A 26,813-nucleotide genomic window follows, 5' to 3' on the forward strand; every position below is an offset into this window, starting at 1 on the left:
GCTGGTGACGTCATCGGCCAAAATTATAACTTAATATCTCAAAAACGAAAACTGCACAAACGAAAATTTTAACGGCACAAACCTGCACCAACGAACTAGCCCACTTTGGTTTGTTTTGGAGAAATATGGTGGGATGGTGAATTCTGGATGAGCTAAAAAAATTTTTTTTAATATCTCAGAAACCAAAACTGCACAAACGGAGCACCAACCATTCAGACTATTTGCTGGATTTTTTGACGAGGGTAGGTGTCAGCTGCTGCGATGTACAAAATAGATGCTCAAGGCAAGGCAAGTTTATTTGTATAGCACATTTAAGCAAAAAGACAACGTGTTTTACATGGGAACAATGAGCAACAAACAAACAAAAACATTTCATTGGAGTGGGATATTAAAATATTAATGACGTTCCAGTTATCATTAATTAAATTCAACTCTAAACTCAGTGTTTCAGTACTTTTCTGGAAGCTTGTTCCAGATTAGTGTAAAAACTGAACGCTGCTTCTCCATGTTTCTTTCTGGTTGTGGTGCTGACTTGAACCAGAGGACCTCTAGTTTGATGCGAAGCCATTTATTAATTTATAGACTAACATGTATTTTTACGTCTTTTCTTTTGAGCCACAGGGAGCCAGTATAACGACTTTAGAACTGGGGTGATGTGCTTCATTTTCTAGTTTTAGTGAGAACGTGAGCAGCAGCGTTCTGGATCAGCTGCAGCTGTCTGATTTAGCAGAATTGTGAAAACAATGTTACCGTAATCAACTCGACTAAAGATAAAGGCATGGATGAGTTTCTCAAGATCTTGCTGGGACATTAGTCCCTTAATTCTGGGAATGTTCATCAGATAAATGTTCAGGTCTGAGTCCATCAATACACCCAGATTTCTTGATCCTTAAGATCTATTTCTAGGTATGTATGGATATATAAAGCAGCAAAAAAATCAATAGAACAGTGGCAGGCTGAAATATCATCGTCCACCAAATGTAACATCCTCTGCAACTGAGATATTGTGCATATTAAATGTGATGATTTTATTTTCAGAACTGTTCAGCTCAAATAAAACATATACAAACTCTAAAGATGTGTCTGTTGTGAAACATAGGACCAATTTATGTGCCAGAAACTTATGCCCACTGTTGGATATAGAAAATCTGTGATGTTATGAGCCTACATCGCTTCCAAAGGCTTAATAGAAAATAATAACAGCATAGGAGGAAATAAATGTAGAACAAGAAGTTATGCAAAATTATGTAAAAGAAAAAGAAAAAAGCATTTTTTCCCCAAAAGAAATATTGAATGAGAGATTTTCTGCTGCTACCCTGTGATGGACTGGCGACCAGTCTGTGGTAAAACCTGCCTCTCTATTCCATGAAAACCAACATCTCTGATTCAATTGCCTTTGTCAAAACCTTTATTTGACACATCAGAATGGTAAAATATTACTCTTGTACAGACAGTAAGTTAGATAAATATCATGAATCATTATCATTAACAAATGGCATAAGCTGTAAAATCAAAGAAAAATCTAACTATGTTTTCTAATGGTGTTTTTGGATCATGTTTTTAATAATAAGGGATCTCAAGAGTAAATAAATGCAACAATAAGTAAATATGCAAATAGCAACAAGTGACTATTTTCATTTGGCATCGTCACAGTCAGTAGTGAGAACTTTACATTGTACAATCATTTCTGCAAAGTGCTTTATGGTAAAAGAAATCTCAGTAAAGGATTGAAATGTTTAATGTGTTGCTGATTATGGACGCCTGCAGCTTTACCTTTATTACATGAAGAAGATAAAATGGCACCCCTTTACTCAATCTCTATGGCACTGACTTGAGCTCTTTAAATACCAAGCATACAAAGCCATTTTACACAGCACAATGCAAATAAAATACATTTAAAAATCACTCAGCAGGTGACAGAAGGTGCTGAGCAGTAACTCATCCAGAAAGTGACAAGGTCAACAGAAAGAAACATTGTTTTGTACCTCCGTCTCTCCAGAGGTGTGCTGGGTAGAATAGTAAGGCAGTCAGCACAGGCCGATAGCATTTAAAAACCCATCAAGGTGACAAACGTTGCTACGAGGAGTTTCAGTTCAGAGTCTTGAGGGTTTGCTGTTGTCACAGAATGAATCATTCCAACGCTCACTAAACCTTCACAGTTGTAAATTCTGCCGAAGCGCACGTCCGCCGCCGCTCTAGGGGGGTTAAAGCAAGCCGTCTTGCTCAAAAACCGAGGGCAACTGGGAGAAGTCAAAGGGCAGGAATTTGACACCCGTTCCATGGTAGAATTTGTTCTGAAACTCCACCCTGGGATCAAACAGAAAACCACCAGGAACACTTTAATGTGGGCAGAATAAACACTCATGGTTTATACATAGCTGCCGTATCAAAGTTTTCTTTGATTTAAGCAATGGAGATGATCGGATGGCTTGATGATTAAAATGGAAAATATGATAGGAACTCGTGTCTGGAAATACAAATATTCACTCTTTTTTTCTTTTTTCATGCTGATCCATAGCAAGAGCACACATTCATTCCTGACTTTTCAGGACCGCTTAGGATAGAAACACAAATTTATGTCAAATAAAATCCTGTAAATGCAACAATATTTAAGTTTATTATTTAAAAGACTATTTTCCAAGCTAATAAGTAACTTTTATGGTTTTGAAGGGCAGGAAAATGAGCTTCAATAACAACAACATATAATGAAGAAAACTAATTGTTATGGGTATCTTGTAATGTTAGTCCAGATTCTGATGTTTTGTTTACATTAATTTAAAGCCATTCTGCATCTCTATTTGATCATCTAAGTTCTCAGCATAATTCCGTGTCTCATTTTTGGAGTCTCAAGTTGTTGATTCTACATCCACATACTTATCTATATATAGGTTTTGTTATCACTTTTATCAATTTGCTCCTGCCTATGTAAGAATGTAATTTTCTCAATATGTGGCCATGTGTTTTATTCATATCCTTTTGTTCTACCCTAAATTTGATCAGGTCAGATCAGGGGTCACACTGTGTGTGCAGAAGAAGTTACTGTTGAACAAATCTTTACTAACATTTTAAAAACTCATACAAAATGCTTAGAAAATCAACATTTTAAAGACATTTTTTAATGTTTTAACTTTGTGAATGCTCAAAAAGCTAAACCAGAACTTTACTTTGTTCAGCCTTTCTGTCGAAATCATGGTCTTCCTCGTTTCTCAAATATGTCAGGACATGTCGTAGAATGATGTGTTTCCTCTGACTCCCTTATTAAAAATCTCATCTGTCCTGAAAATGGCTGACTTTGAGTCTGGTCAATGACAGAATTTCTACATAAACCTTGTATAACTTAAAGATAATGCATTGACTGACAGAACGATATTGGACTGTTGACGTTTCAACCGGTTGGACAAGGGTCAACCAAGATGAAACTGAGTCGATTCTGGACACCTGAACAATTTTTCGGCGCATCTTGATTATTCATTTGTGTGCCTGACTCAAATAAATGAACTTATCAATGCATCTTGGTGATTAAATAGTTACAGTTTTAGAAAAGTGCCATAATGTACTCGCTTACTGAACATAGACTCACCAGTGAAGTCGCAGAGCATGGAGGAACGCTGACAAGCCTTCCATGACCAGCAGGATCGACACAGTGAGCATGGCGAAAAGGCCGAACACGGGGACCAGAAACACCACCCCGACTTCTGTGGTGACCTTGAAACCCAGGCGCATCACCATGGCCCACAGCACCTCTGACAGCTCTGTGGAAATGAAGTGATTTAAGATAAAGAATCGGCAGGAGGAAAGAGGCGAAGGGAGCACGCCGTTATTCTCCGGCCGCACTTACGGGCGTGAGCCAAGCTGAGTGCCCACAGGCGCAGGTAAGACGCAGTATTGGAAATGCAGCCCAGGCAGAACTCTATGGTGTGGATGGCCTGATGCAGCAGCACGTCTGCAAAATCAAACTGCAAAGCCGTACATGAGATATTAACTTCATTTTTACGAAAAAAATCAAGTTAAGATAATCTAAGCCTCCCGTTGTTCTCAGAGTTTTAGATCCATCTAACCGATTCAGATGATATTAAATTTCCTCCGCAGCTGATTCTTGTTCTGTCGTCCTACTTTTTCTCCTTCTTAATGTGCAAACAGCATTAACTTGTCGAAGCGAATGGAAAAAAACAGACGTTAATAAAAGAGTCACTGTTCTCTGACCTGCTTAGGAGGAGCTTCTCTGCTGGTCACTTCATCAAATCCTTCCTCTTCGTCCTCCTCATGAATGGACGTTATGGAGCCGTCATCCTCGCTCACACGCCTCACCCTCTCATAACCCTGAGGTGAGCCAAGAAACGACAATGAACCCCTGTGAGCTGAATTAAGACGACCCAAAGTCTTTGACTGGACTTACTCTGCGTCTGCGCAGGCCTTTGCCGCCGCGCTGCTGCCAGTACAAGTAGAGAGGTTTTCCCAGCAGCAACACGGGAACGCACATCACAGCAATCAGGAGAAGGAAGACCTGCATGCCAGTCTGAGAAATGAGACCGACAAGATTAAACTCAAGCTTCAATGAAAGATTATAAATAAACTCGACGAGTAGACGGTGCCAGCACATGCCTGTCCCGGATACAAAGGCGTTACATCCTTCCCCTGCATGACAAACATGTTGATGAAGTGGATGAGGATGCTGGGAGCCTGGCTGGAGTTGCGTGCACTGAAAGCCAACCACTTGTAGAGAATCATGAAGACCAGGTAGCCAAAGAGACAGATCAGAAAGAGCAGCTCGGGAAGAAACAGCAGATAAACGCTGAATTTCTGTCGGAAATGCCTGAAAAGAGAGGACAAGGCATAAAAAGTCATAGTACTAGGCTTGACCAAGGGTTACAAAATCAGTATGGCAATATGCAACTTTCCTTGGTTTTAACATGAAATAAAAGGTCGGAGGGGTATGAATACTTTTGCGATGTGTTTTTTGTGCAACGGTTTGCGAGTAATGTGTCGACCTAACAACGGTTATTAAAATTCTGCACAACAGATTTAAATGCTGAGTAACCAGCAGCCAGCTGGGCTGCTTATGTTGGTGCATCCGCTGACAAACGAGGGAATTGGAATAATCTGTTCCCAGCTGGAAAAAAAATCTGATCGTTCAGGTTTCCTTGTTGGGTTACAGCACAGTTCCAGTAGATTTTGCAAAAAACTGTGAAACAAAGTCCAGGATGACGACTATTAGTAATTAGTCATGCCATAAACATATGTGTGCAAAACTCCTATCACTGTGATTGGAGGACATCTGTGTGATGGGTAATGCCGACTCAGGAGGAATGATGGACCAACAGGGACATGAATCAGCAGCAGGAAAGCGCTGAAACTAATTCATCAATCCGGCATCAACTTGATTAAAATTTGGTTGCATAATTGTCTTTATTTCACTTTACCTTTCACTGCTTAATCATTAAGTTACAGTTAGCTCTGTTAGTTTTGTCTTCGTGCATCTACCATAGAGACAAAAAACTAGAATATGTGGTAAGATTATCTCTTTGTACGATTAAGAAATGACGTACATAAATAAAACTCCAGACCAGACAACATATTCACATACTGAAGACGCTCAACATGTCAATAGAAACAAAATTTATTAGTAGAGGCATTCATGGTGTGTCTGATTTTTTTTTCAATTTTATATTTTGCATCATATCGCTAATTCAATTACTGTAAGTTGGAGGTTTTGTGTCTTTCCATTTAAAAAGACAACCAGACTAGCCAGCAGGGAGGAGGAGAAGGCAATGATATGTTGTAGATATACAGGAGGATTATCAATATTATGGGCGTGATGTAACACCAAAGATGGCAGTTATCATTTTATGAGTTTCAAAAAAGTTTTTCTTGAAACTCAAATCATCTTGCAGATCTTTCTGCACAACTTTCTCGACCGTCGTAGATTTTACAACCAGTTTCCTTCTCTGATTCACCAGCAACCAGAGAATACCAGCTTCTGAACATTAAACAGGTTTTAGATAATTGCATGTGAAAGGGAAAAGCCTCTTACAAGTGGTTGAAGACGCTCAGCACCACGCCAAAGCTCATGTGAATGACGCCGACGATGACTGACATCTTCATCTTGTACGAGTTGAGGAAGGACAGGCGATTCACAGCCAGGTTCCAAATCTGATTGAACAAGAAAAAAAAACACCTAAGTACTCAAGACATGAAGGTGACTGTAGCTTTTGAGCATATCTACTCACAGGATCAATGCCGAATGGATACGGTCCGCTGAAAACACCACTGACATTTGGGTCTAATGTGAGCAAAGCGTTTGTTTGGACTGTTTTGTTGCTACAAAGTAAAAGAAGTGAGCATGTTATGAGGGATCTGTTAAGACACTAAGTCTACTGCTCACTGGTTTTTATGAAAAGGTTTAATGTCGTGCTTACGTCCACTGCTGATTGGTGAACATAGCCTTCACACTCCATCCAGAGCCAAATATATTCAGAGACTTGGAGAAACAGTCGTTGTAAATGAGTCCGGTGTAGATGGAGAAAAGTCCCATCATCAAGATGATGTAACGCCCGTGGAAGAACGTCATCCAAATCTGGGATCAACATAAAAATTTAAAAAATCAATTTGATTTAAAAAAAAAATGACAACCATTGCTTCATTTAGGATGAAAGTGAGCATTTATTCCCACCTCATTACTAGAACGCTTCTTGTTCTGATTCTTCTCCGTCAGCACCATCCACAGGGCGAAGAGGCTCATTATCACGCCGTGGCCGAGATCCCCGAACATCACGGCAAACAGGAACGGGAACGTGATGACGGTGTAAGGAGCTGACAGAAAACCCCCCACAAATATAATGAGTATTTTTTGGGGGAGGAAATTGTGGTTAACTTCACTGTCCCTCAGGAAAACAAGGACTTACCTGGGCTTACCTCGCGGTAGTCCCCCACCCCATAAGCCTCCACGATGCTCTGAAAGCCTGTGGTGAACTTGTTGGATCTTAAAAGCGTCGGCGGCGTGTCGCTGCTTGGGATGCGGTTTACAAAGGAGGGGACAGTGGCGTCTCCTTTCCTCTGATTAAAAATAAATTAATGGGAGAAAATGAGGGATTTGGTAACGACATACAGTAAAATGAAACGATAGAAATAAAGGAAACGACATCTTGCAGTCTGTCGTATTTAATGTGAGAAACTGTCCTTCCAAAGTGTTTGATGGCCCCTTTTGATATGAAAACATCGGCCACAACATCTCCTTTGAGAGAAACTGATTCATGGGTTTAGTTGGTTTTACTAAACCAAAAATGCTACAAATGCCCATTTGGTTTTTGCCAAATGTCAGTTCCCATTTATTTACATGTTACTTTCAAGCACACATATTTTCTTTTAATCTTTTAAAGTGCTCTTTATCAGCAGTTCTCCAGGCTACATTAATGTTTTAGACTTTAGCTGCTTTTCTTCTCATTTCCTGTCCAGGACCTTATTTAAACTAAATAGTTAAATAATTTGGCTAGCTAACAGTTAAATAGTCTGGTTAGCTCTTATCTCGAGTTTATGAGTCAAACTGATATTAATGAAAAGATTTCCAAATGTAGCACAGAACCTAATCTTGGAATGTGGTTCCTAACAGCAACCTGTCCCAAAGACAAACTGTTCCCATTTCTTTGGTTGAAGATAAAACACATGAAGGCATTTTTTTTTCTTTTTGCATAAACACAGTTATTCTTAAAGAGTTACAAGCTGAAAACTTGTATTAGAGTAATGATAAACTAAGGGATGACATGTTTCCAGTTAGACGCAGCAATCAATCGGGGAAAGATTAGAATCAGACAATTCCTCCTTCGACCGATGATCTCCTTAGATACTTAAAAATTAATTAAACACATCAAAACTAAAAACTTCTATCATTTTTAGCCTATGAATTCATAAACAAACAGTAGTTCAATGCAAGTTTTTTTAGATTAATAATTACAGCTATCACTAGGTACACAATTATTTGTTAAGTTCTAAACTTACGGGACATTTCTTTTGTTATTGTGTGTTCTTGTCTTTAAAAACTGAAAATATTGCTATCATAAAAAAATCAGAAGCAATAGGACAGACCTCAAAGAAACCTTTAAATCTTTAGTGGAATGGACACCAAAACTGGTTCCAGCCCAGCGGCCCAAATCCTTCTAAACACGGTCAAAAGTTCCTTCCGGGGTCATTCAATAATATTCAGCAGAGAGCTGTGGCAGTCATTGACAGCAGTAGACACTCAAACTACAACACAACTGAACTCACCACACGCTTCCTCAGTTGTAGATTATAGACTAAAACTTGAGACACCAACATATTTTCTTACTTGCACTTTTATCTCCAGTGACTCTAAGAAATGTAAATAAAAGTAGCAAATTCATTTGAATTCTGCCCTCGTGCCAAAAAGAAACAATTGCAGGTTGTTTTATCTGATCAGTGTCCCCTTGAGGTTATGCTACAACACAATTTGCTTTTACCATTTGAGACATATTTCCAGTCTAAAGTCGGTTTCCAATCCGGAGCTCAACTTTTCACATTTATCAACAAAAAACCCTGATCACCTTCAGTTAGTCAGAAACTTTGAAGCAAGACTCTTAATTAACAATTAGTCCTACTTTTAACGTATTTTAACTAGTTTCCTGTTCATAAAAGAATTTAATTTTAAATTCTTTTATGAATTAAAAGAATTTAACTTTCCTCAAGGCTATCACTCTGTCTGTTGAACCATGACTGTTTAACAAGCTCCTTTTTTTTTTTACATTGTCTTAAGAGTCTTAAGTCATTTAAAAGGCAGCTGAAAATATTCTTATTCAAGATCTTTGTTTAAATATTATTTTATCTTTTTCATGTTTGAATTTTTAAGCTTTGTGCGAATTTGATCTGTCAAAAAATTTTGTTTATTTAGTTACTTAAGTGGAAATAATACAGTTTCTACAACCAGGTTATTAGATTTAAGAAATTACCTCTCACTATCACCTGCGGGGCAACATGAAATATATCTTAAAGGAAAAGATTCATTTAAGAGGCTGGTGAAGTCAATTAAAAAGTTTAGATTTTTTGAAAAGGAAATGTCTTAAAACTCACCGAACCCTTTTCTAGCGCCCCCCTCAGGTTTGCCAAGTCACTGACGGGACACCAAACCTCGGCAATCAGACACTTGTTGGTAACGTCAAAGCTGCACAGGTTGAGGATGTGATAGATAGCCTTCATCTTTTTCACTTGCACAACCCAGGTGTAGGCTGACTCAGCAGCCTTCTGCAAAACTTGCCTCAAGTAGTCATCGGTGCGATGAAGCACCTGCAGGAGACAACAGTTATTAGGATGTTCCACATGCTCACTGTCCTCTCCAGAGACGTTCGATCCTACGTTGTTGAGGTCCTGGATCCGTGTTCGTAAGCTGTCCAACACGTCTGCGCGTTCCTCGTCATTCTCAGGATGCGGATATAAGTGGCAGTGGTAACTAGGAGCGACAAGGACAGACGCTGATGACAGAGAAGAATGCATGAGCGACTAAAAAGGTAGAACAACAAATGCTTACATACCAGTCGCAGATTTTTTGAACTTTGTGTCCAATTTGGTCTCCCCAAAAGGAGATGAGAAACACAAAGCTTTTGCTTATTTCCCCCTGAAATCACGCAATTCAACAGCCTTAAGATATCAGCCGGAGAAGCAGACGTAAAGCACAAAAAGTAACTTTTCTAGGACGTGTCTCACGGTGTCGAGATCGGCGAGGCTCTCGTCCACTTCTGTGTAGCTCAGGATGGTGTAGCCTTTGCACACTCTCCACAGCATGCGCTCAAAGGCCTCGACCTTCACCCGCTGGATGAGTCCTGAAACAAAGCTGCACCCAGGAGAGATCAGATTAGGTCCACGACGTGTTTTCCAACTAAATTATGGTAACTAGTGCTGCGGCTAGGCATGGATCAGTTAGTGCTATTAAGGTTTCATGAGCTGCAAGAAAAAGCGCTGGAGAGACTGGAGCTTAATGCTACTCCATGGAGCAAAAAGTTGATTGGCTGAAGGAAGGTGACTGTAAAATATGTCTGAAAATATTTCAAGGACATAAAATGTATTAAAAGTGGTAAGCTACAAGAAGCAGCATTCAGTTTCCATGCTCCTCTAATCTGGAGCAAACTTTCAAAAAACTGCAAAAACAGACTTGTTTAGAGCTGCCTTTGACTAGTAGTAAGTGATAGTTTTGATTATGCTATTTGACAAAATGTAATAGCAACTGCTTGTTTCATAATTGGTGACTGAATTATGTTTTTTATGATGTAAAGCACTTGCAATTGCTTTGTTGCAGAATGTGCTACCCAAACAAACTTGACTTGACTTACAAGTTGCAATAAATACATATTTATAACTTAAATACTTTAATAATTAATGTGTTGTGCTAGATATTTTTGCAGCAGAAAAATAAGTTAGTGGAATACATTTTGCATTTAGGTCAAAACCTTTGTGTATCTACCACACACATTTAGACTCCCATACCAGTGAAGTAAACATTTGGTGGTGCAGCTCACCCCAGCTTAGCTCCAAGCCTCTGCATGCCAGTGCTTCCTGTAGCCGAGTCCGTCTCCATGGTGGGGAACTCCTCATACTGGGGACCAAGAGCTTCATGCTAGATTTAAACAAGAACATGCCGACATTAGAAGGCTATTGCCACATATTAATCACAGACTGCATTAACTATACAATGCCAGGGTTGTGTTGTTAATCAGAAAAGGAGATACGAGCGGTTGAGTTAGAATGAGACTCACTCTGGAGCGGCTGTGTATGAAGGTCCGGGTGATCTTCAGCATGTGTGTGTATTCTGTGAGCTCCAGCAGGTTCCTCTGAAGCTTGTCTTTGTTCTTCGCCACCTCGCTGAGCTCCATCTCCAGCCTCTGAAGCTGCTCCTGCACGGAAGAGAGAGAACGCCAGCTTAACTTGACATTCGGCAGCACAATACCATGTTCATATCAAATTTGTGAATTAGTAAATTCGTCGACAATTCAGGCCTAAACCTCTGTGACTATAAAGAGGTGTGCAGGTGATCTCTAAATGTCCAGAAGAGATCCACATCTTAAGCAAGGTTAAATTAATATATTTTCTCTCTATCTCCTCAACTACATTTCCCAGAATTCTCTAACAATTTGGGCCTGTATTGAACCAAAAATCCCTCATTACTAATAACTATGTCGTAATAACTACCTGCTGTCTTATAATTATGCAGTTATACGTTTTCTTAAAACTCATTATTTCTTCATGTCTTGTTGTTTTCCAGACTCAACTGAAAATAAAAAGCAAAACTATGCTGCTGCATTAAAAACTGGGTTTATTTTTTTTGCTGGTCACTCCTTCAAAAAATAATAATCCTGGGCATTCAAAGGAGCTACCTTCCACTCCTAAAAGTGAAAATAATTGTCACAAGGTGGGAAATTGTGAGATTAAGTGAATTTTCCAAAGCTGGCATTGAAACAGAGCTCAGTTTTAAGAAAAAAAAAGGATAATTGGTAGCAAACCTAATTATGGGTTGAAGAGCTAAACAACAACATCCAGAGGAGATTCCTCAGTTACTGACAGAAACCAGTAAGTTTTTGTCAGGTTTAGATGAATTTCAGGAGCCAGACTAAATCTGAGGCTGAAGCCATACAAATCTGAGTATTTTCAGTCACAGCAGGAAACTAAATATAATTGACGTTATGATGACTTACCATGATCTCCAGGACCTGTCTGGGAGGAGGAGCAAGCGGACTCTCGTCTTCTTGAGGCACGGCGATTTTAGCCTTCTGGATCTCCCTCAAAAGGAAGCCTGTGTGTTTTAAGAAAATTGTCACTTATAGGAAGAAATAAGGCACATCACAACCACTCACTATTATACAAAATACAGTCATGCAGCAATTCCCTGCTCATTAAACAGACAACGTTTTGTTAAGGATGTACGCTCAGGCTGCTTCCACATCCCAGGTGCACAGAGACTTACCCAGGATTCTCTCCATCTCCTCGCATCTCTTGATTTCGCTGACAAAGCGCCGCTGGAATGAGCTGACACTGGGGTTGAGCTGAAATCAGAGGAGCACCATTAGTCAGGCGAGGTGGCAGCACGGCACGCGTGTGGAAATATAATTACCGCCACCACAGTGGTTTAAAGATTGGTGTTTAACAGCTAAATGTAAAGATTGAGGGCTAAAAACTACTACTCCAGAGCCAGATTTTAATTCAATTCAATTTATTTATATAACGCCAATTCACAACAAAAGTCATTTAGAAAAATGTACAAAAAAAAAAAATAATTTCAATTCAAACATGCATAACACATGGAGAACATTTATTGATGGATGGATGGGCCTACGAATGTTAGGGTAACAAATTCTGCTGGATGATAAATTATTCCAGAAGTTATTGCGATAAATGATAATGTTGTTGTTTTGCGACGATTTTCAAGTAATATAATGGTCATGGCATAATAATGCAAGAACAGATCCTCAATGATAATTAAACTTTAACATAGAAGAGATTTTAAATATCCCAAATAAATCAACAAAACAACAGAAACAACAAATAAAATGAATTATGAAGTGTCTGTAAACAAAATAGTCTTTTTAAAAAAGGCAAATGAACCAAACTGAAAACTTCTGTCATCGAGGTTTCGGTAAAAAAGAGAGAAAAGATGGAAAAAAAATACAAATCATGAAAATGAAAAATGTTGAGCTTGTTTTTAATCTATGATGCAATTGACTGATTTATTGCTTATTTTGACAGGTTTAGATCAGCCACGAACAAAAGACAGTTGAATGGATGGATGATAAACAAAACATATGGATGGAAGGACGGAAGGACGGACGGACGGACGGACGGATGGATGGACGGACGGATGGATGGATGGATGGATGGATGGATGGATGGATGGATGGATGGATGGATGAAACTTTAAGAACGTATAGAGTAAACAGTGTGGAAACAAATATTTTTCATACTCCATTTCTAGATAGATTTTTAGATTTCTAAATAGATAGATTTCTAGATATATAGATAGATTTCTAGATTTCTAGATAGATAGATAGATAGATAGATAGATAGATAGATAGATAGATAGATAGATAGATAGATAGATAGATAGATAGATAGATAGATAGATAGATAGNGATAGATAGATAGATAGATAGATAGATAGATAGATAGATAGATAGATAGATAGATAGATAGATAGATAGATAGATAGATAGATAGATAGATAGATGTGCAATAGATAGATAGATGTGGCTCTATTTGTACTTACATCTCTGAACTCGACCAGCCCCAGCTCTCCCAGCTCACTGATGCAGTCATATTCAGAGCCGGACTGCAGAAACAATTGCGCCAAGCACATTTCCTCACTCCGAAACACCATTTTTATTTTTTATCTGCCACAGACAGACAGTCAGACAGGGCTGATAATCTTCCTGTGGCCGATTGATCCTGAACACCGAGCTGTCTGCTACAACCCAACGCAGCACATTACAGAATTCAACCTAAGCAATCCCCTTCACACAATTAACTTACACTGATTAATTACTGTCTATTAACGACGACTGGTTTAAAATTTTAATTATCCACATTCCGGCTCATGGCTTCTTTACCCCTCTTTCAAAATAATATCCAATACAAAAGCGTCCAGCGAACAAAGACAAGCTCGCCTAAGGAGTCTTATTTTCGCGTCGAGCGATAAAAGAGAAAGGCGTCATCCTGAAGCCTCTTCACCTTATACACCTGCCGCTACAGCTCGGAAAGGGGGGAAAACGGTAACCAAGCAACGCTAGTCGGAAAGAACAAAAACGAGCAACAAGGTTAGTAAAAAATGAATCATCAACCCGGCTTGTAGACGAGAAAAAGACAGCTTCGCATGTTAAACAAAAATAAGCCCCAGTCAGAAATAGGCTACGGCCTTTATTCGCTCCACGGCAATTGACACAGATTGCGTCTCCGGGTTGCCAGGTACCGTCGCCGCCTCCGAAAGTAACGAGTTTTTGCTGTGATTTAGAGCGCCGCTGTGCCATTAAGATTCCATTTTTCTGCTAATTGTGTGTTCACACAAATAAACTCGCCTTCCACAGTGTTTTTAAACGAAATACCGGTCTTAAATTGTAACTTGTCGACTACATTTGCAGATTAATTTTGCAGAAGCAGAACCGTAAATCCTAAACTCAAAGGCATTGTCCAAACTAAGAAATATAAAAGGTAACGCTCTTACACGATTAATAGATAATAAAAAAATACAAGTAAACGGTAGCCTTCTTATCAAAATCTCTGTTGTTACATATTTGACTTAATCCGCTTTAAGAGCAAAAGTTGCGATGAGTTAGTGAAATCAATTCAGTTAATTCCTTTGTCTTTTTAATTTATGCGGGATTGGCCATTCTTTAAAGGGGGATGTAGCTCACAAACCTGGCAACCATCATATTTTCTTATTCGGTTCCATCGCTGTAAACTGGCCGACTACAGGCTGTTTTCTTTTTAAGATGTCTTATACGAGACACTTTCAAAGTAAAAAAAAAAAAAGAAAGAATAACGAAAACAAAACAAGACAAAACACGTATATCACTTTGCCCAGATGGATAGTAAGATAACGACATTGAGCTGTGATTATTTTTTTCTGAGAAACGATTCAACACATAAATGGTGTTTAGATTTTTTTATATATTGCAGTCAGGAAATAAAACGTGTTTACAAATATTGCTAAATCAAAAACAAAACACATTTTTTATTTAGAGAAACAGAGCTCTGCACTAAAAGATAGTTTAGAGTCAATCCTCAGTTTTCAATATTCCCTTCACTTTGTGTAATGTAAAACACAAAACTCAGCACAATACTACCACCACTTTGCTTGACACTTGGTAGTGTTTTCACTGGTGACAAGACTCCTCCTAACACTCTCCTTGTTTGTATGAAGTCAATCTTGTCCAAAATTATTTAAAACTAATTGTGCAGAACTTGAACGACATTCCTCCAGTTCTAACTTCAACTCCGAATTAATGCTTACAAGTTGGAATCATATCAAGAAACTAATACATTTAAATGCAATTTCTAATAGTATGAATAATCAAATATCCTACCAGGAACTTGTTCAAGTCAGTGCCTAGCTTATCTGCAGCCATATTGGCCTTATTTGGTGGGAGTCTCTGTAAATATCTGATCCTGTATGTATGATTTCAACCTGTTCATTCATATATATGCTGCACCATCTTTGCATCCTAAAAAGATCTATATTTCAAGCCTGAAGTGTCCCATCTTTTTAATCTGCCTGTTTTAATCTGAGTGTTTTTTCTTTCAAGAACTCCCTCATTTTACACCAACAATTTTCTCTGTGAATTGACACACTGACACCAAGGACCATGTTGTAAGTAAATATGGTGCATGTGATGAGTTTTATGACTTCTAAGCTTTCTGTGTCTGAGCCAGGCTGTTGAGTTCCTGCGACAGAGCCGTCACCGTGTCCAGAATCCGCTTCTTGTCCTTCTCCTCCAGCCGAGCCTCACACCGCTGGGCAAACTTATCAGGATGCCACAGCGTCTGCTGCTTCCGGATCGCCTTGCGAAACGCCGCCTGGTCCTTTCGGTCCACGCCGTGCAGCATCACGTCCAGCATCTCCCGGACGGTGCCCCTGGGAGCCGGCCAGGGGATGTCGCTGTAGCTCAGCTTCGTGCCTGCAGACGCTGAGGCGGCTGTGCTGAACGTGGCGGCACATTTCTCATCGTACTGCCGTTTCTTTCCCCGCCGGATCTCTTCCTCTTTGCGTGCCGCTCGAGCCAGGTACTCCTCGTGTTCTCTCTGCAACCTTTCGTGCAGCTCCTTAGTGCTTTCCCCTTTTTGTTTCCTCTTGTCTTTCTTCCGCTTGGAAGACGAGCTTGCCACTCTTTGAGCTTCGGCGTGTTTCTTGTTAAAATACTCTCTTCTGATACGATCCGCCCAGTCGCCAAAGTCTTCCTCTTCTTCGTCGACAGGTAGGTAATCGTCAGCTGCCAAAGAAAAGCGTCGCAGTTAAAAGCAGCAAAATATCGCATCTTAAATTTAGCAATTAACATGTACCATATGCTCCAAAGGCTTCAAAACATTCATCCTCGCATGCACCAATCAGCTTCCCCATCCAGTCCTCCTCAGGATCTGCCTCAGGTGGATGTCTCATGCTCCCTGCAGCCTGATTAATTAAAAGGAAAGTGCATGTAAATATCACCTAGCTGGCAGAAAGACCAACTCGGAGAGTTTGAATGCAATGGTGAAAGTTATAAAATGTCATCTTCTGTTTGCTTTCCCAATTCATAAACCTCTAGTTATTATTTTTCTTTCTACCAATCTGCACCAAACGGGACATTGCTCACATCTCTGGTGCTTTTTACAACTAGTTTATACGTGCAAAACCATCACTTTATAGAGTTTAAAGCAAGTTAGGTTGCGATTCAGTTATTTCACACTTAATGAAAGTGAAGGGATTTTATTTAACAGTTTTTCCTGGCAAATAATGTTCATCCATAAAGTCTGAGAGCCATCATCCTAAACTTCACCAAGTCACTATTTGCTTAAGGAAAATCACAAACAGGAGCATCTTTTATTGTTGCCTCTTGTTGTCCTTCTCTGGTCCAGGAAGTGTTTTTGTCCTCCCTGCTGAGAAAACATGTTGCTGTTGACTTATCTCCTTTGCTATTTGGAGTTTTTGTTGTTTTGTACCAAACTTTCTTGACCAGGAACCCTTTCATACCAATACAGTGGGGAGAACAAGTATTTGATACACTGTTGATTTTTCAGGTTTTCCCACTTGCAAAGCTTGTAGAAGACTTTAATTTTTATCATAGGTACTCTTCAACATTGAGTGATGGAATCTAAAACAAAAATCCAGAAAAATACAATGTATGATTTTTAAATAATTAATTTCCATTTTATTGTGTGAAATAAGTATTTGATACACCAGAAAAAAGAAACTTAATATTTGGTACAGAAACCTTTGTTTGCAATTACAGAGATMAGACGTTTCCTGTAGTTCTTGACCAGGTTTGCACACACTRCAGCAGGGATTTTGGCCCACTCCTCCATACAGATCTCCTCCAGAGCCTTCAGGTTTCGGGGCTGTCGCTGGGCCACACGGACTTTAAGCTCCCTCCAAAGATTTTCTATTGGATTCAGGTCTGGAGACTGGCTAGRCCWCWCCAGGACCTTARGATGTTTCCTACRGAGCCACTCTTTAGTTGCCCTGGCTGTGTGTTTTGGGTCGTTATCATGCTGGAAGACCCACCCACGACCCATCTTCAGTGCTCTTACTAAGGGAAGAAGGTTGTTGGCCAAAATCTCACGATACATGGCCCCATCCATCCTTCCCACAATATGGTGCAGTCGTCCTGTCCCCTTTGCAGAAAAGCATCCCCAAAGAATGATGTTTCCACCGCCATGCTTCACCGTTGGGATGGTGTTCTTGGGGTTGTACTCATCATTCTTCTTCCTCCAAACATGACGAGTAGAGTTTAAACCAAAAAGTTCTATTTTTGTCTCATCAGACCACATGACCTTCTCCCATTCCTCCTCTGGATCATTCAGATGGTCATTTGCAAACATCAGACGGGCTTTGACATGCGTTGGCTTGAGGAAGGGCACCTTGCGTGCACTGCAGGATTTTAATCCTTGACAGCGTAGAGTGTTACTGATTGTTTTCTTTGAGACTGTGGTCCCAGCTCTATTCAGGTCATTGACCAGGTCCTGCCGTGTAGTTCTGGGCTTATTCCTCACCTTCCTCAAGATCAATGATGCTCCACGAGGTGAGATCTTGCATGGCGCCCCAGACCGAGGGAGATTTTCCGTTATTTTGTATTTCTTCCATTTTCTAATAATTGCACCAACTATTGTTGCCTTCTCAACAAGCTGCTTGCCTATTGTCCTGTAGCCCATCCCAGCCTTGTGCAGGTCTACGATTTTATCCCTGATGTCCTTACACAGCTCTCTGGTCTTAGGCATTGTGGAGATGTTGGAGTCTGATTGATTGAGTGTGTGGACAGGTGTCTTTTATACAGGTAATGAGTTCAAACAGRTGCAGTTAATACAGGTAATGAGTGGAGAACAGGAGGGCTTCTTAAAGAAGAACTAACATGTCTGTGAGAGCCAAAATTCTTACTGGTTGATAGATGATCAAATACTTATTTCACACAATAAAATTGAAATTAATTATTTAAAAATCATACATTGTATTTTTCTGGATTTTTGTTTTAGATTCCAACACTCACAGTTGAAGAGCATCTATGATAAAAAGTCTTCTACAAGCTTTGCAAGTGGGAAAACCTGAAAAATCAACAGTGTATTAAATACGTGTTCTCCCCACTGTATTGGGTGTATTTGTGCCTGCTTTGACTTCTACATATTTAAAGTATGTTTCAATTGCTTGCTCACAGTCAACTGCAAAGAGATGTAGTCATGTATTTGTATGGTATGTGAAAGGAATGAAGTGCTTTTGTCGTGTTTTTAATATTAGTTTATTAAAAATGTATGTTCCCAGGTTCCCTCTATAAGTTTTAAAAAGCTTCTTTGGAGACCTGATTCACTCACTGTTATTTTGCAATTATAATCTGTGGTTAAGTGTGGTAAGATAATGTGTTTGTAAGTTCATCACGGAATTTGTTAAATTGAGTGAATAAACTGAAACTGAAATTTGGTCCTACATGTTGCTACTAGCAACATAAACCAAAATATGTGCAATCTGAATTAGAAAAACAAGTATAAGATGTAGTTGTGGAGTATGTCATGCTTGTTTGGGCATATATTAATCATTAAAAATAACGTTGTATTTTAAATTAGTATTAAAGTTTTACCAAGTTGTTCACCTGTGAATCATTCATCAAGTCCAGCACGTCTTGCGGTGTAAGTCCAGCTTTGTTTGGGGCATTCAAAGCTTCTGGGCATTTTTTCTTGAGAGGTACGAACAAGTCCTCATAAACTACGAGATAAAAACGTAGGGGGAAAAAAGCTGAAATTAAACCAAACAAAAGCCAGCTGTGAGTATTAGTTCTGATGCAGGGCAAGCCCCCAGTTCCTCACCAGTTTTCCCATTTACGAACGCCATGTTGGCGGCGATGTGCAGCGCCGTGTTTCCCCGTCGGTCCCTGTAGAGAACATCGGCTCCTCGTTTGAGCAGGAGCCGCATCGCAGCGTCGTCTTCCAGGGAGCAGGCTAGCTGCAGCGGGCTCCTCCGCATCTTTCCTTGGGAGAAGTTCACATCAAGGTCCGGGTGCTTTCGGAGGTACGACTTCAGCTTCAGTAGATTGCCGTCTTCCACATACCTCCACACCCGGGCCTGTCGGTGGGACACCATTCTGCCAACAGACACCTAGAATTACCTATATCTATTTTTGTATTCCTACATTCAGGGAGACTGTAACCAAACACAGAACTAGGCCTCGGCCTCTGTTTACTGTTCCGTCCGTTAAACACCTCCGGGTTTTCCAGAAACGTCCACATCAAAGTTCCGGGGATGTATTTTTTCCCCCAGGTCACCACTAGGTGTCACTATTATCCTCGTTTTCTGAGGTTAACCCCCGCTTTACTGCATGCCATTTTGTTTTAAAAATAGACACGATCTTGAAAGCAGACTGTACTTCATTTATTTCAAACCAAACATAACGTTTTAGCGATCTAAAATGGTATTCTGTCTGTCATGATATTTCTATTCATTTGTTGGTCCACACTATAATAACGTTCGTCTATGCGAAGAACACTATGTAGGCCTATATCTGAAACAGAATTTTTGCTATGAAAAACCTGTTGATAAAGGAGATAAGTTAATTTGAGAAATCTAAAATAATTCTAAAAATCCCAAAGTTTCTATCACCAGCTATTTTTGAGTAAGCAAGAAATTATTGATAGTATTTAAATTGTTTAAAAAGTTAAAATTCATCTTCCTGAATCACAAGCAACAATGTGATTACCCTTACAAAGATACACCAACTAGAGTCAGCGGGCAAGCGGAGGAGTACACCCAGGTCACCAGGCTATCACAAGGTCAAGAATGCTTACTTAGATTCGGTTTTTTATTGCTTAGACTGGTAAGAGAGGAATTTTTTTCTGCTACAACTGATACTTAGAAAAGTATGGCAAACAGAAGTTTGATTGTACGTTACAGCGCCATTGTGGTTCTAAAATTTCCCACATAATTACTGCGGCACAGACTTGTGACCCCAGCTGTCGCTTGCTGAACTATGCAAACATTGCTATTAAGCCAATTAAACGGAAACATAATTACATGACAAACTAAATTTCTAAACAATTTACTCTCATTTCATTAATTTATGACTACACGAATAGTCTTTAGTGGGACAAAATGTAACCTAATCAAAGCATCCACTTTGAAATTTTCATTCATTTATGGAGATAATCTGATGACGTTATACTTTTGAATCAAAAATCTGGTGTTTCATGATCTGAAATTTGGAGAACATTGTATTGCTAACATTAACTGCTCTTATTTTTGTGAATGAATTGAATTAGTTTGCTATGAAATCTGCATTCTAGCTTTAAAGGATTAGGCTCATGAAAATAAAAAAACATTAAATTAGCATGTGATAACACCTATGTGATGAGGCTCACGCTTTCAAGATGCAGTTGCTTTCTCAAATTAACACCAGTACCCTATAATACCACAGGAATCCAGACCCCTGTATGTTCTCTTATATGCTTTCTGTGGGATTTTACAGCTCAACTTTCAACAAACCACCTGCCGAAGAAGTGTGAAATTAAAAGATAAAAGCCTAATTTTCTCAGTTTTTACAAGTTATAGACTGAGAAAAAAAACTGTTCAATTGACCTCCAAAGCACTTTGTAAATCCAATGTTACATGAATCCGTATAGTGTTTAAGTTTTATTTAATGACCCTGGACATCATACTGATGACTATCTGGTGCAGAGAAACAGCTGTAACAGCTGCCCAGCAGCTGACTGACTTCTTACTTTATCCTTCAAGACTGAACAAAGAGCCTCTATTTACAAGAAACCTGGACTTTATTTTAACATGCGTATTTCATGTCACTCAAAGAACCATTAAATTTTTTACAAATGAGTACAGAAATAGACATACTGTATAATAATAACAAATTCTAGGATTTTTTAACATAATGACATAATTTGTTTGAGATTTTGTCTTAAAATGTTCTGCCGATGTCACTGCAGTCATATTAGGTACATAGGTTTGGAAATACACCCCCCGAAAATCTTCAACATCTGTTAAATTAAAGATTAAAAATGGAGAATGATTTTTGTTTTATAAGGACAGTAATTGAAAATACTGCTGTGCAGAAGTCAGGATATGAGATTAAATCATTGAGATGAGTTTGACCAAATTCTGATCCTGTTTCATCTATTTATACTTCATTAGTTTTAGCTGACTAAAGTTGTTCATAATCATGATGAATACTGCCATGTTTGATGTTTTCAGGATGCTATTCTTCACTGTTCCAGGTTTTACTATTATTTATTTACGTATGTCAGAAAAGCAGTTGGAGACTTCATGACAGGAAGGATTTTTGCTTTAGAAACTTCTTTGGAAGTAAAAAAAACAAAAAAAAACAATCTCTGTTTATTCAGTTATCTCTACTGTACAGTATCAACTACAGTGATATAACAAGAACAGAAATCAACATGAGAACCGTTTTACTTCTTTAACATAAAATTCTTCATCAGAAGTTTGCAAATTACCATATATTTTTTTCTCTCATGTTAAATCAAAGTTTTTGCTACATTGATAAATTTTTTTATCGTTTGTTTAGCACTTCCTGGCCATAAAAAAAAACACTGCCATGAAAATAGGAGGATCAAACACTGTGATATTTGATTGAGCCGACTTTAACCAGGTGCTTTACATGTTTCACTCAGGGAAATTGAGACTTTATTGAACCCTGCACAGAGAACAAAACCGACTCCTTTCCATGTTTTACAATTGATCTGGTTTCATGTTTTCTTCCCTTAAATTAGAGCTGATGTGGCTATCCAAAAAGCTGTGGTGGTTAATCAAGTTATATAGACTTAAAAGTGATCAAACGTAAACAGTTGTGATTCTTTCCTTTGTGTTTACTGAGAAAGGCTGCGTCACAATTTGTGGTAGAAAGTCCTCCTGATGTTCTAAAGGGAAAACCGGTTTGTCTGATGTTTTCTTTCTCGGTGGGATTATGCTGTCTACTCTGGCCGCCCCTCTTTTGTTCTGTTCACAGATGATTTGAAATGAACAAAGTCCGACTGCTGAGGAGGAGCAATGCCATGTGGGAATCTACGGATAAGGCAAACATTCCTATGCCTTATGAAATTTACCCAAGATGTTTTTCTTTACGTTACCAAAATGGTGGAAAATGAATGAGTACATATGTCAAATATTGTGTGTTTGTTTATTGAATTGCTACAAATATTTTATCACACACATAGAAGATAAGCCACAGAACAGATCTGAAGGCAGTACAACGCTGTGGAGCATCACTGAACTCACAGTTTCCAATCATAAATACAATTTGCTATGATTATTGATATGTAGTAAATCACAAAGAAACTTGGACAAGGTGCAGAGTCAGTTTACAATTGTAAATCCTGTTCATTGTGTTTAATAAACCAAAGACTATTAAACCCAATTTAAAGCCCCGGTGTAACATTGTTCATTAACAGGGATCCAGAGTTCAAATTTCCATTTGTAGTAGCTTTAAATTGGCTAAATTTGTTGATGAAACGCTTGTAGGCACTGGCATCAGTAATAATCATTAACCCTTAAACATTTCATGTACCAGCATGTAGTTCTTGACCAAACATTTGTCAATTTGCCAGGACCCTCTGCAGATAATAAGCATGACATCTAATGCAATTCAGTTCGATTCAGTTTTTTTATAAAGCGCCAATAAATGTCGTCTCAAATTACTTTACCAAAAAACACAACTTTTTAATTTAATCACGCATTCATTTCAGTTTATTCTAGCTATCAAACAATACATTATGCTCCATTAATTATTCAAAGTAGATAAAGTTTACAAGGAAACCCAGCAGATTGCTTTGACTAATTGACATCTGCATACATTGAATCAGAATCAATCTACAGAATCAAAGTACAAATACTGCAAAAAAAAAAAATAAACTGTAAAAAATGAAGGGATCCACAGATTCTAAATCTACATCCTCTTAGAATATACATATAAAACATACTTGGACCCAGTATAGAGCCCTGTGGGACACACATTGATTCACGAAATTACTTTTATTCATATAAAAACAACCACCAGGTAGGCAGTTTGGTGTTTTGCCCCAATGAAACAGTTCACTTCTCTTGCAATGTGGTTTTGTAAAACATCATATGATGGAAACATTTTGTTGCGTAACATCATAAATCTCTAAAAAATACTTCTGAACTGAACTCCAAACTTATCTGCCTGTTGATAGACACTATAAAGAAATGCTTGATGTCACTGACAGGAAGATGGACTCTCCACAGTGTGACTGAGTAAACATCAGAGTGTTTGTGCACAAAGATTTATGCCACTGTGAAGTTATTTAAACAAGTAAATTATCACAGTGGCATCCAGACATAGCGGACAGCAGCAGAATCTTCTCGTCAAGTTATAATAAATGTGGATGTAAAAGTATAACAGATACTGTTATACTTTAGTTGCACGTGTGTAAGATCCAAGATAATCAGCAGGTCACATTGTCCATTCTGGACGAGGCCCTGATGGAGATTTTTTATTTTATTTTTTTGCCACTTGTTACCTGTAAGTGCAGCTGAGACCCTAAACTGGTTCAGGCCTGTTGGACATGACAGGGCCTCCATTTAGACCTGAGGGAGGGTAGGAGGCACAAAGGCGAGGATAGAGGAGAGAATGAAGGGAGTCTCTGTGCCTATTGAAGAGGATGATCCTCTCCAACCTAAGATCCGGAGACTCCTAAAGCTTGGACTCTTCCGCTCCGTCGGAAACTACGTGTCTTCACTAACGATTGCTGCCTTGTGTGAGCGTCTTTGAAAAGATTTGCCATCTATAGAGGCAGGCAGGGAGAGATGCCTCCAATTAATCATTTCAGGAGACTTGACTCAGTTTGTTGCCGACCACGTTACTACCTGAATATTTAGACAAGATCACGTTGAACATGAAGCATTTATCTGCAGTTATTCATTGCAGACAGGGTTGAGAGGTGAGCATCTTAAGCAAACAGACGTCTCTGAAGGACAGGATACCCATATCAGGAACTGCTACCCTGACCACCCTCTGTCTACCTTTCCTGCTTGGCCTGCTGGATCCGTTCCAGTCCAGCTTTTCTCTGGGGAGGTTGTTCTGGAAGAGCCGTGTGGCAGGAAGCTGAGGGTCCTCCAAGACTCCTCAGGGGTCAGCGTCTCATCCTTCCCCACCAGGGTCGGACCCGGCTTCAGGTCCGGTCTGCAGGCCGAGTTGCTCTGCCTCTATTGTTGGGACAGGGGAGAAATATGCACACGCTTCCTTTGTCTGTTTTCTGCTTGACCCGGTTTATTAGATTCTGATTTATGATGACAGGGACATGTGTTTCTGACATAAAGTGAGACTGGCCTCCAGCTTGCACTGAGAGCTGCAGCTTTTTGCTTCCCATTGATATGATAACGAATGATTTAAGGAGGACTAATAGAAACTCCTTTAGTTTCTGCCAATATATTTAAGTATCAAGTATGGCAATGAGGGGCCCACTTTAATAAACCAGGATGTTTTATCTTTGTACAACCTTTCCACATCAGCACTCTACCGCCTGCAGGTCTGTTGCGCCTTTGCCATCCATCCATCCATCCATCCATTTTCTTGCACCCTTGTCCCTTAGTGGGGTCGGGAGGGTTGCTGGTGCCGATCTCCAGCTGACGTTGCGCCTTTGCATTGCCTATTAATAACCTTAACAATACACAACTAAACAGCGTTTTTATTTCCATAACAGAATAACTAATAGTTCCACTGTGGTTTGTCGGCTTGTGTGTCAAATCTCCTGAATTTTTTCAAAGAAAGTGTGTTAATCTAAATTCTGTGAAGACAAAAAAGAGCTTTTTGTTTGTCTGAAACCTGAAATTAAGCTAAAGTTATCACAAGCAAGACTTTTTTTTAAAAAATATGTGTTTGTAAAATCTTACAATCTGTTTTTTACTTTGAAGAATCACGTATAGTTGCTATGGAGACCTCAAGATGCCACAGTTCTCTAACAATAAATTATGCAGCTTTTTTGACCTTCCACATAATCTGCTATATAATTGAGCTGCAGAGCAGATCTAGTAAAATCATATTTTCCTCCCAAAAAATATCTTTGTGGAATTTTCCCAGCAAGAATGAAAAACACACAAAAACACAATTTATGTTCACAGATGTTTAAAGGCTTATCTGTGACCTGCATGTCCCATCTTGATTTTCCACAGAGAAAACAAAAGAAAACTTTGTGATCATTTCTAAACGCTTAGACAAATACTCAGGTCACGTTTGATCAAATGGCATAAATCACTTCTGTAGAGCTGCAGTTTGTCCACTTCATGCCATGTGGTCACATTGGCCTCATAAAACTTGGAAAGCTATGAAAATAATCTGGTCAGATTATCTTTCACAGCAGGGCTTTGTCTTTGATGATAACAGGTGGAGAATAATGTGACAAGACATCCTGTAAAAAATGTCTGCTGCATGGAGTTGCGATACACAAGCTACTTCTTCGAAGACTACATGCTTTGTTTCCTGGTGCATAACGGTTTGCACATGCAACCGTAAACTTAAATGTATGTTGTCTGTTCCACGTCTTGTAGGAATTTATGTAATAATCTAGCGGTTCTCAACGTGGGCGGTACCACCCCTCTGGGGGCGTTCAGAGGACTGCAGGGGGCGCTGGCGGACATTCTTACAAAAGGGGGCGCTGGGATGCCTTTGGGGGCGTTTGGTCGAAAAAGGTAAATTTTACACCTTATATGCACAACAGTACCAGTTTAGACTTTGAGCAACTTGGTAAAACTGTATTGTGTAACATTAAATCATGCTTGGCTGCAACGGTATCGATGGCAGCTCTTCTTCTATTCAGTGTTTGTTAGCTTCTGTTAGCTTCTTGGCGCAGCTCCTCTCCTGCTACTTGTAGCTTCACCGTGTCAGTTCAGCGTTACACCGGCTGATGACGTTGCTGTGATTCACTTTGTCTGGTATTTTTGTACATATGTTTTGGCAGTTCTGTGATCATGTCAAAGCAGCAACTTATATTAAAAGGTGTTTTATTTCCGTTTGAAAGTTGCCAGCCTCCATGGAAGGACAGCAGAAAATCGCTCTTATAAACATGTAATTACTAAAATCACGATACCCTCACTTTGTATCCCTCTGAAAAATTAACCCATTTAAATAAAGAAATCCCTCCATGGGTGATACCACCATAGAGAGCGTTCATTTTATAGCGTTAACACCGGTGCTGTAAGTGGTCCCGTATGAAACGTGTGTGAGAACGGTACCACAGCACTTTTAAATTGTAATAATCAGAATACCGAAATTGTTTCCGTTGTTTTAAAAGATTTATGTCAGTCTGCCTTTTCCCCATCGATACGCTTTCCGAACGCTGCACACCATAGGGGGTTAAAAAAAAAAAAAGASGCGCACATTGYGCAAAACTCTGAAACAGGAGAAGCGGGACATAAAACGGAGCGACGAACTAGATGTGAATTATGGCATAAAAACAGAGAATCCGACACTGAACAGTGAAAAATCAACACATGATGTGAAACACATGACGATTAGGCGGCGCAGCAGGTGAGTGAAGATTACTGATGGTGAGCGTCATAAACGATAAAATAAATCTAGCAACAGGAAAGAAACTAAAGTGGACATAGCAATAAACCA

General features: G+C 39.2%; 2 protein-coding genes across 3 annotated transcripts; both read right to left on the reverse strand.

The window, feature by feature from the left end:
* Positions 1-1,390: 1,390 nt before the first annotated feature.
* atp6v0a2a (ATPase H+ transporting V0 subunit a2a) lies at positions 1,391-13,956 on the reverse strand. The gene is made up of 20 exons (XM_008424119.2): positions 13,256-13,956; positions 11,960-12,038; positions 11,691-11,788; positions 10,755-10,892; positions 10,518-10,615; positions 9,709-9,835; positions 9,537-9,619; positions 9,361-9,454; positions 9,079-9,291; positions 6,903-7,053; positions 6,671-6,810; positions 6,417-6,574; positions 6,228-6,318; positions 6,032-6,150; positions 4,603-4,813; positions 4,397-4,516; positions 4,204-4,320; positions 3,839-3,956; positions 3,581-3,752; positions 1,391-2,307 (listed from the first exon to the last, which is right to left on the reverse strand). The coding sequence occupies exons 1-20, from the start codon at positions 13,364-13,366 to the stop codon at positions 2,205-2,207; spliced, it is 2,541 nt and encodes an 846-aa protein (XP_008422341.1). The 5' UTR covers positions 13,367-13,956; the 3' UTR covers positions 1,391-2,204.
* Positions 13,957-14,632: 676 nt separating this feature from the next.
* nfkbil1 (nuclear factor of kappa light polypeptide gene enhancer in B-cells inhibitor-like 1) lies at positions 14,633-19,435 on the reverse strand. 2 transcript variants are annotated; one of them, XM_008424120.2, is made up of 4 exons: positions 19,027-19,435; positions 18,801-18,925; positions 16,042-16,150; positions 14,633-15,971 (listed from the first exon to the last, which is right to left on the reverse strand). In XM_008424120.2, exons 1-4 carry the CDS (start codon positions 19,298-19,300, stop codon positions 15,391-15,393), a joined length of 1,089 nt encoding a protein of 362 aa, XP_008422342.1. In that variant the 5' UTR covers positions 19,301-19,435; the 3' UTR covers positions 14,633-15,390. The 2 variants fall into 2 exon arrangements, with proteins under 2 accessions (XP_008422342.1, XP_008422343.1); XM_008424121.2 differs by having other exon boundaries at positions 18,813-18,925; positions 19,027-19,433.
* Between the last annotated feature and the right edge of the window lie 7,378 nt (positions 19,436-26,813).

The sequence above is a fragment of the Poecilia reticulata genome, linkage group LG12 (genome assembly GCF_000633615.1).
Source record: "Poecilia reticulata strain Guanapo linkage group LG12, Guppy_female_1.0+MT, whole genome shotgun sequence".
NCBI classification, from domain to species: Eukaryota; Metazoa; Chordata; class Actinopteri; order Cyprinodontiformes; family Poeciliidae; genus Poecilia; species Poecilia reticulata.

Excerpts from the sequence above, each read along its gene's own strand:
- atp6v0a2a (XM_008424119.2), bottom strand. The coding sequence starts at position 13,366 with ATGGTGTTTCGGAGTGAGGAAATGTGCTTGGCGCAATTGTTTCTGCAG. Across the intron at positions 11,789-11,959 it reads GGAGATGGAGAGAATCCTGG|GCTTCCTTTTGAGGGAGATC; the intron begins GTAAGTCTCTGT and ends TAAAACACACAG. Across the intron at positions 9,455-9,536 it reads GTTCAAAAAATCTGCGACTG|TTACCACTGCCACTTATATC; the intron begins GTATGTAAGCAT and ends TGTCGCTCCTAG.
- nfkbil1 (XM_008424120.2), bottom strand. The coding sequence starts at position 19,300 with ATGGTGTCCCACCGACAGGCCCGGGTGTGGAGGTATGTGGAAGACGGC. Across the intron at positions 16,151-18,800 it reads ATTCACAGGTGAACAACTTG|GCTGCAGGGAGCATGAGACA; the intron begins GTAAAACTTTAA and ends TTAATTAATCAG. Across the intron at positions 15,972-16,041 it reads TGAAGCCTTTGGAGCATATG|CTGACGATTACCTACCTGTC; the intron begins GTACATGTTAAT and ends TTTCTTTGGCAG.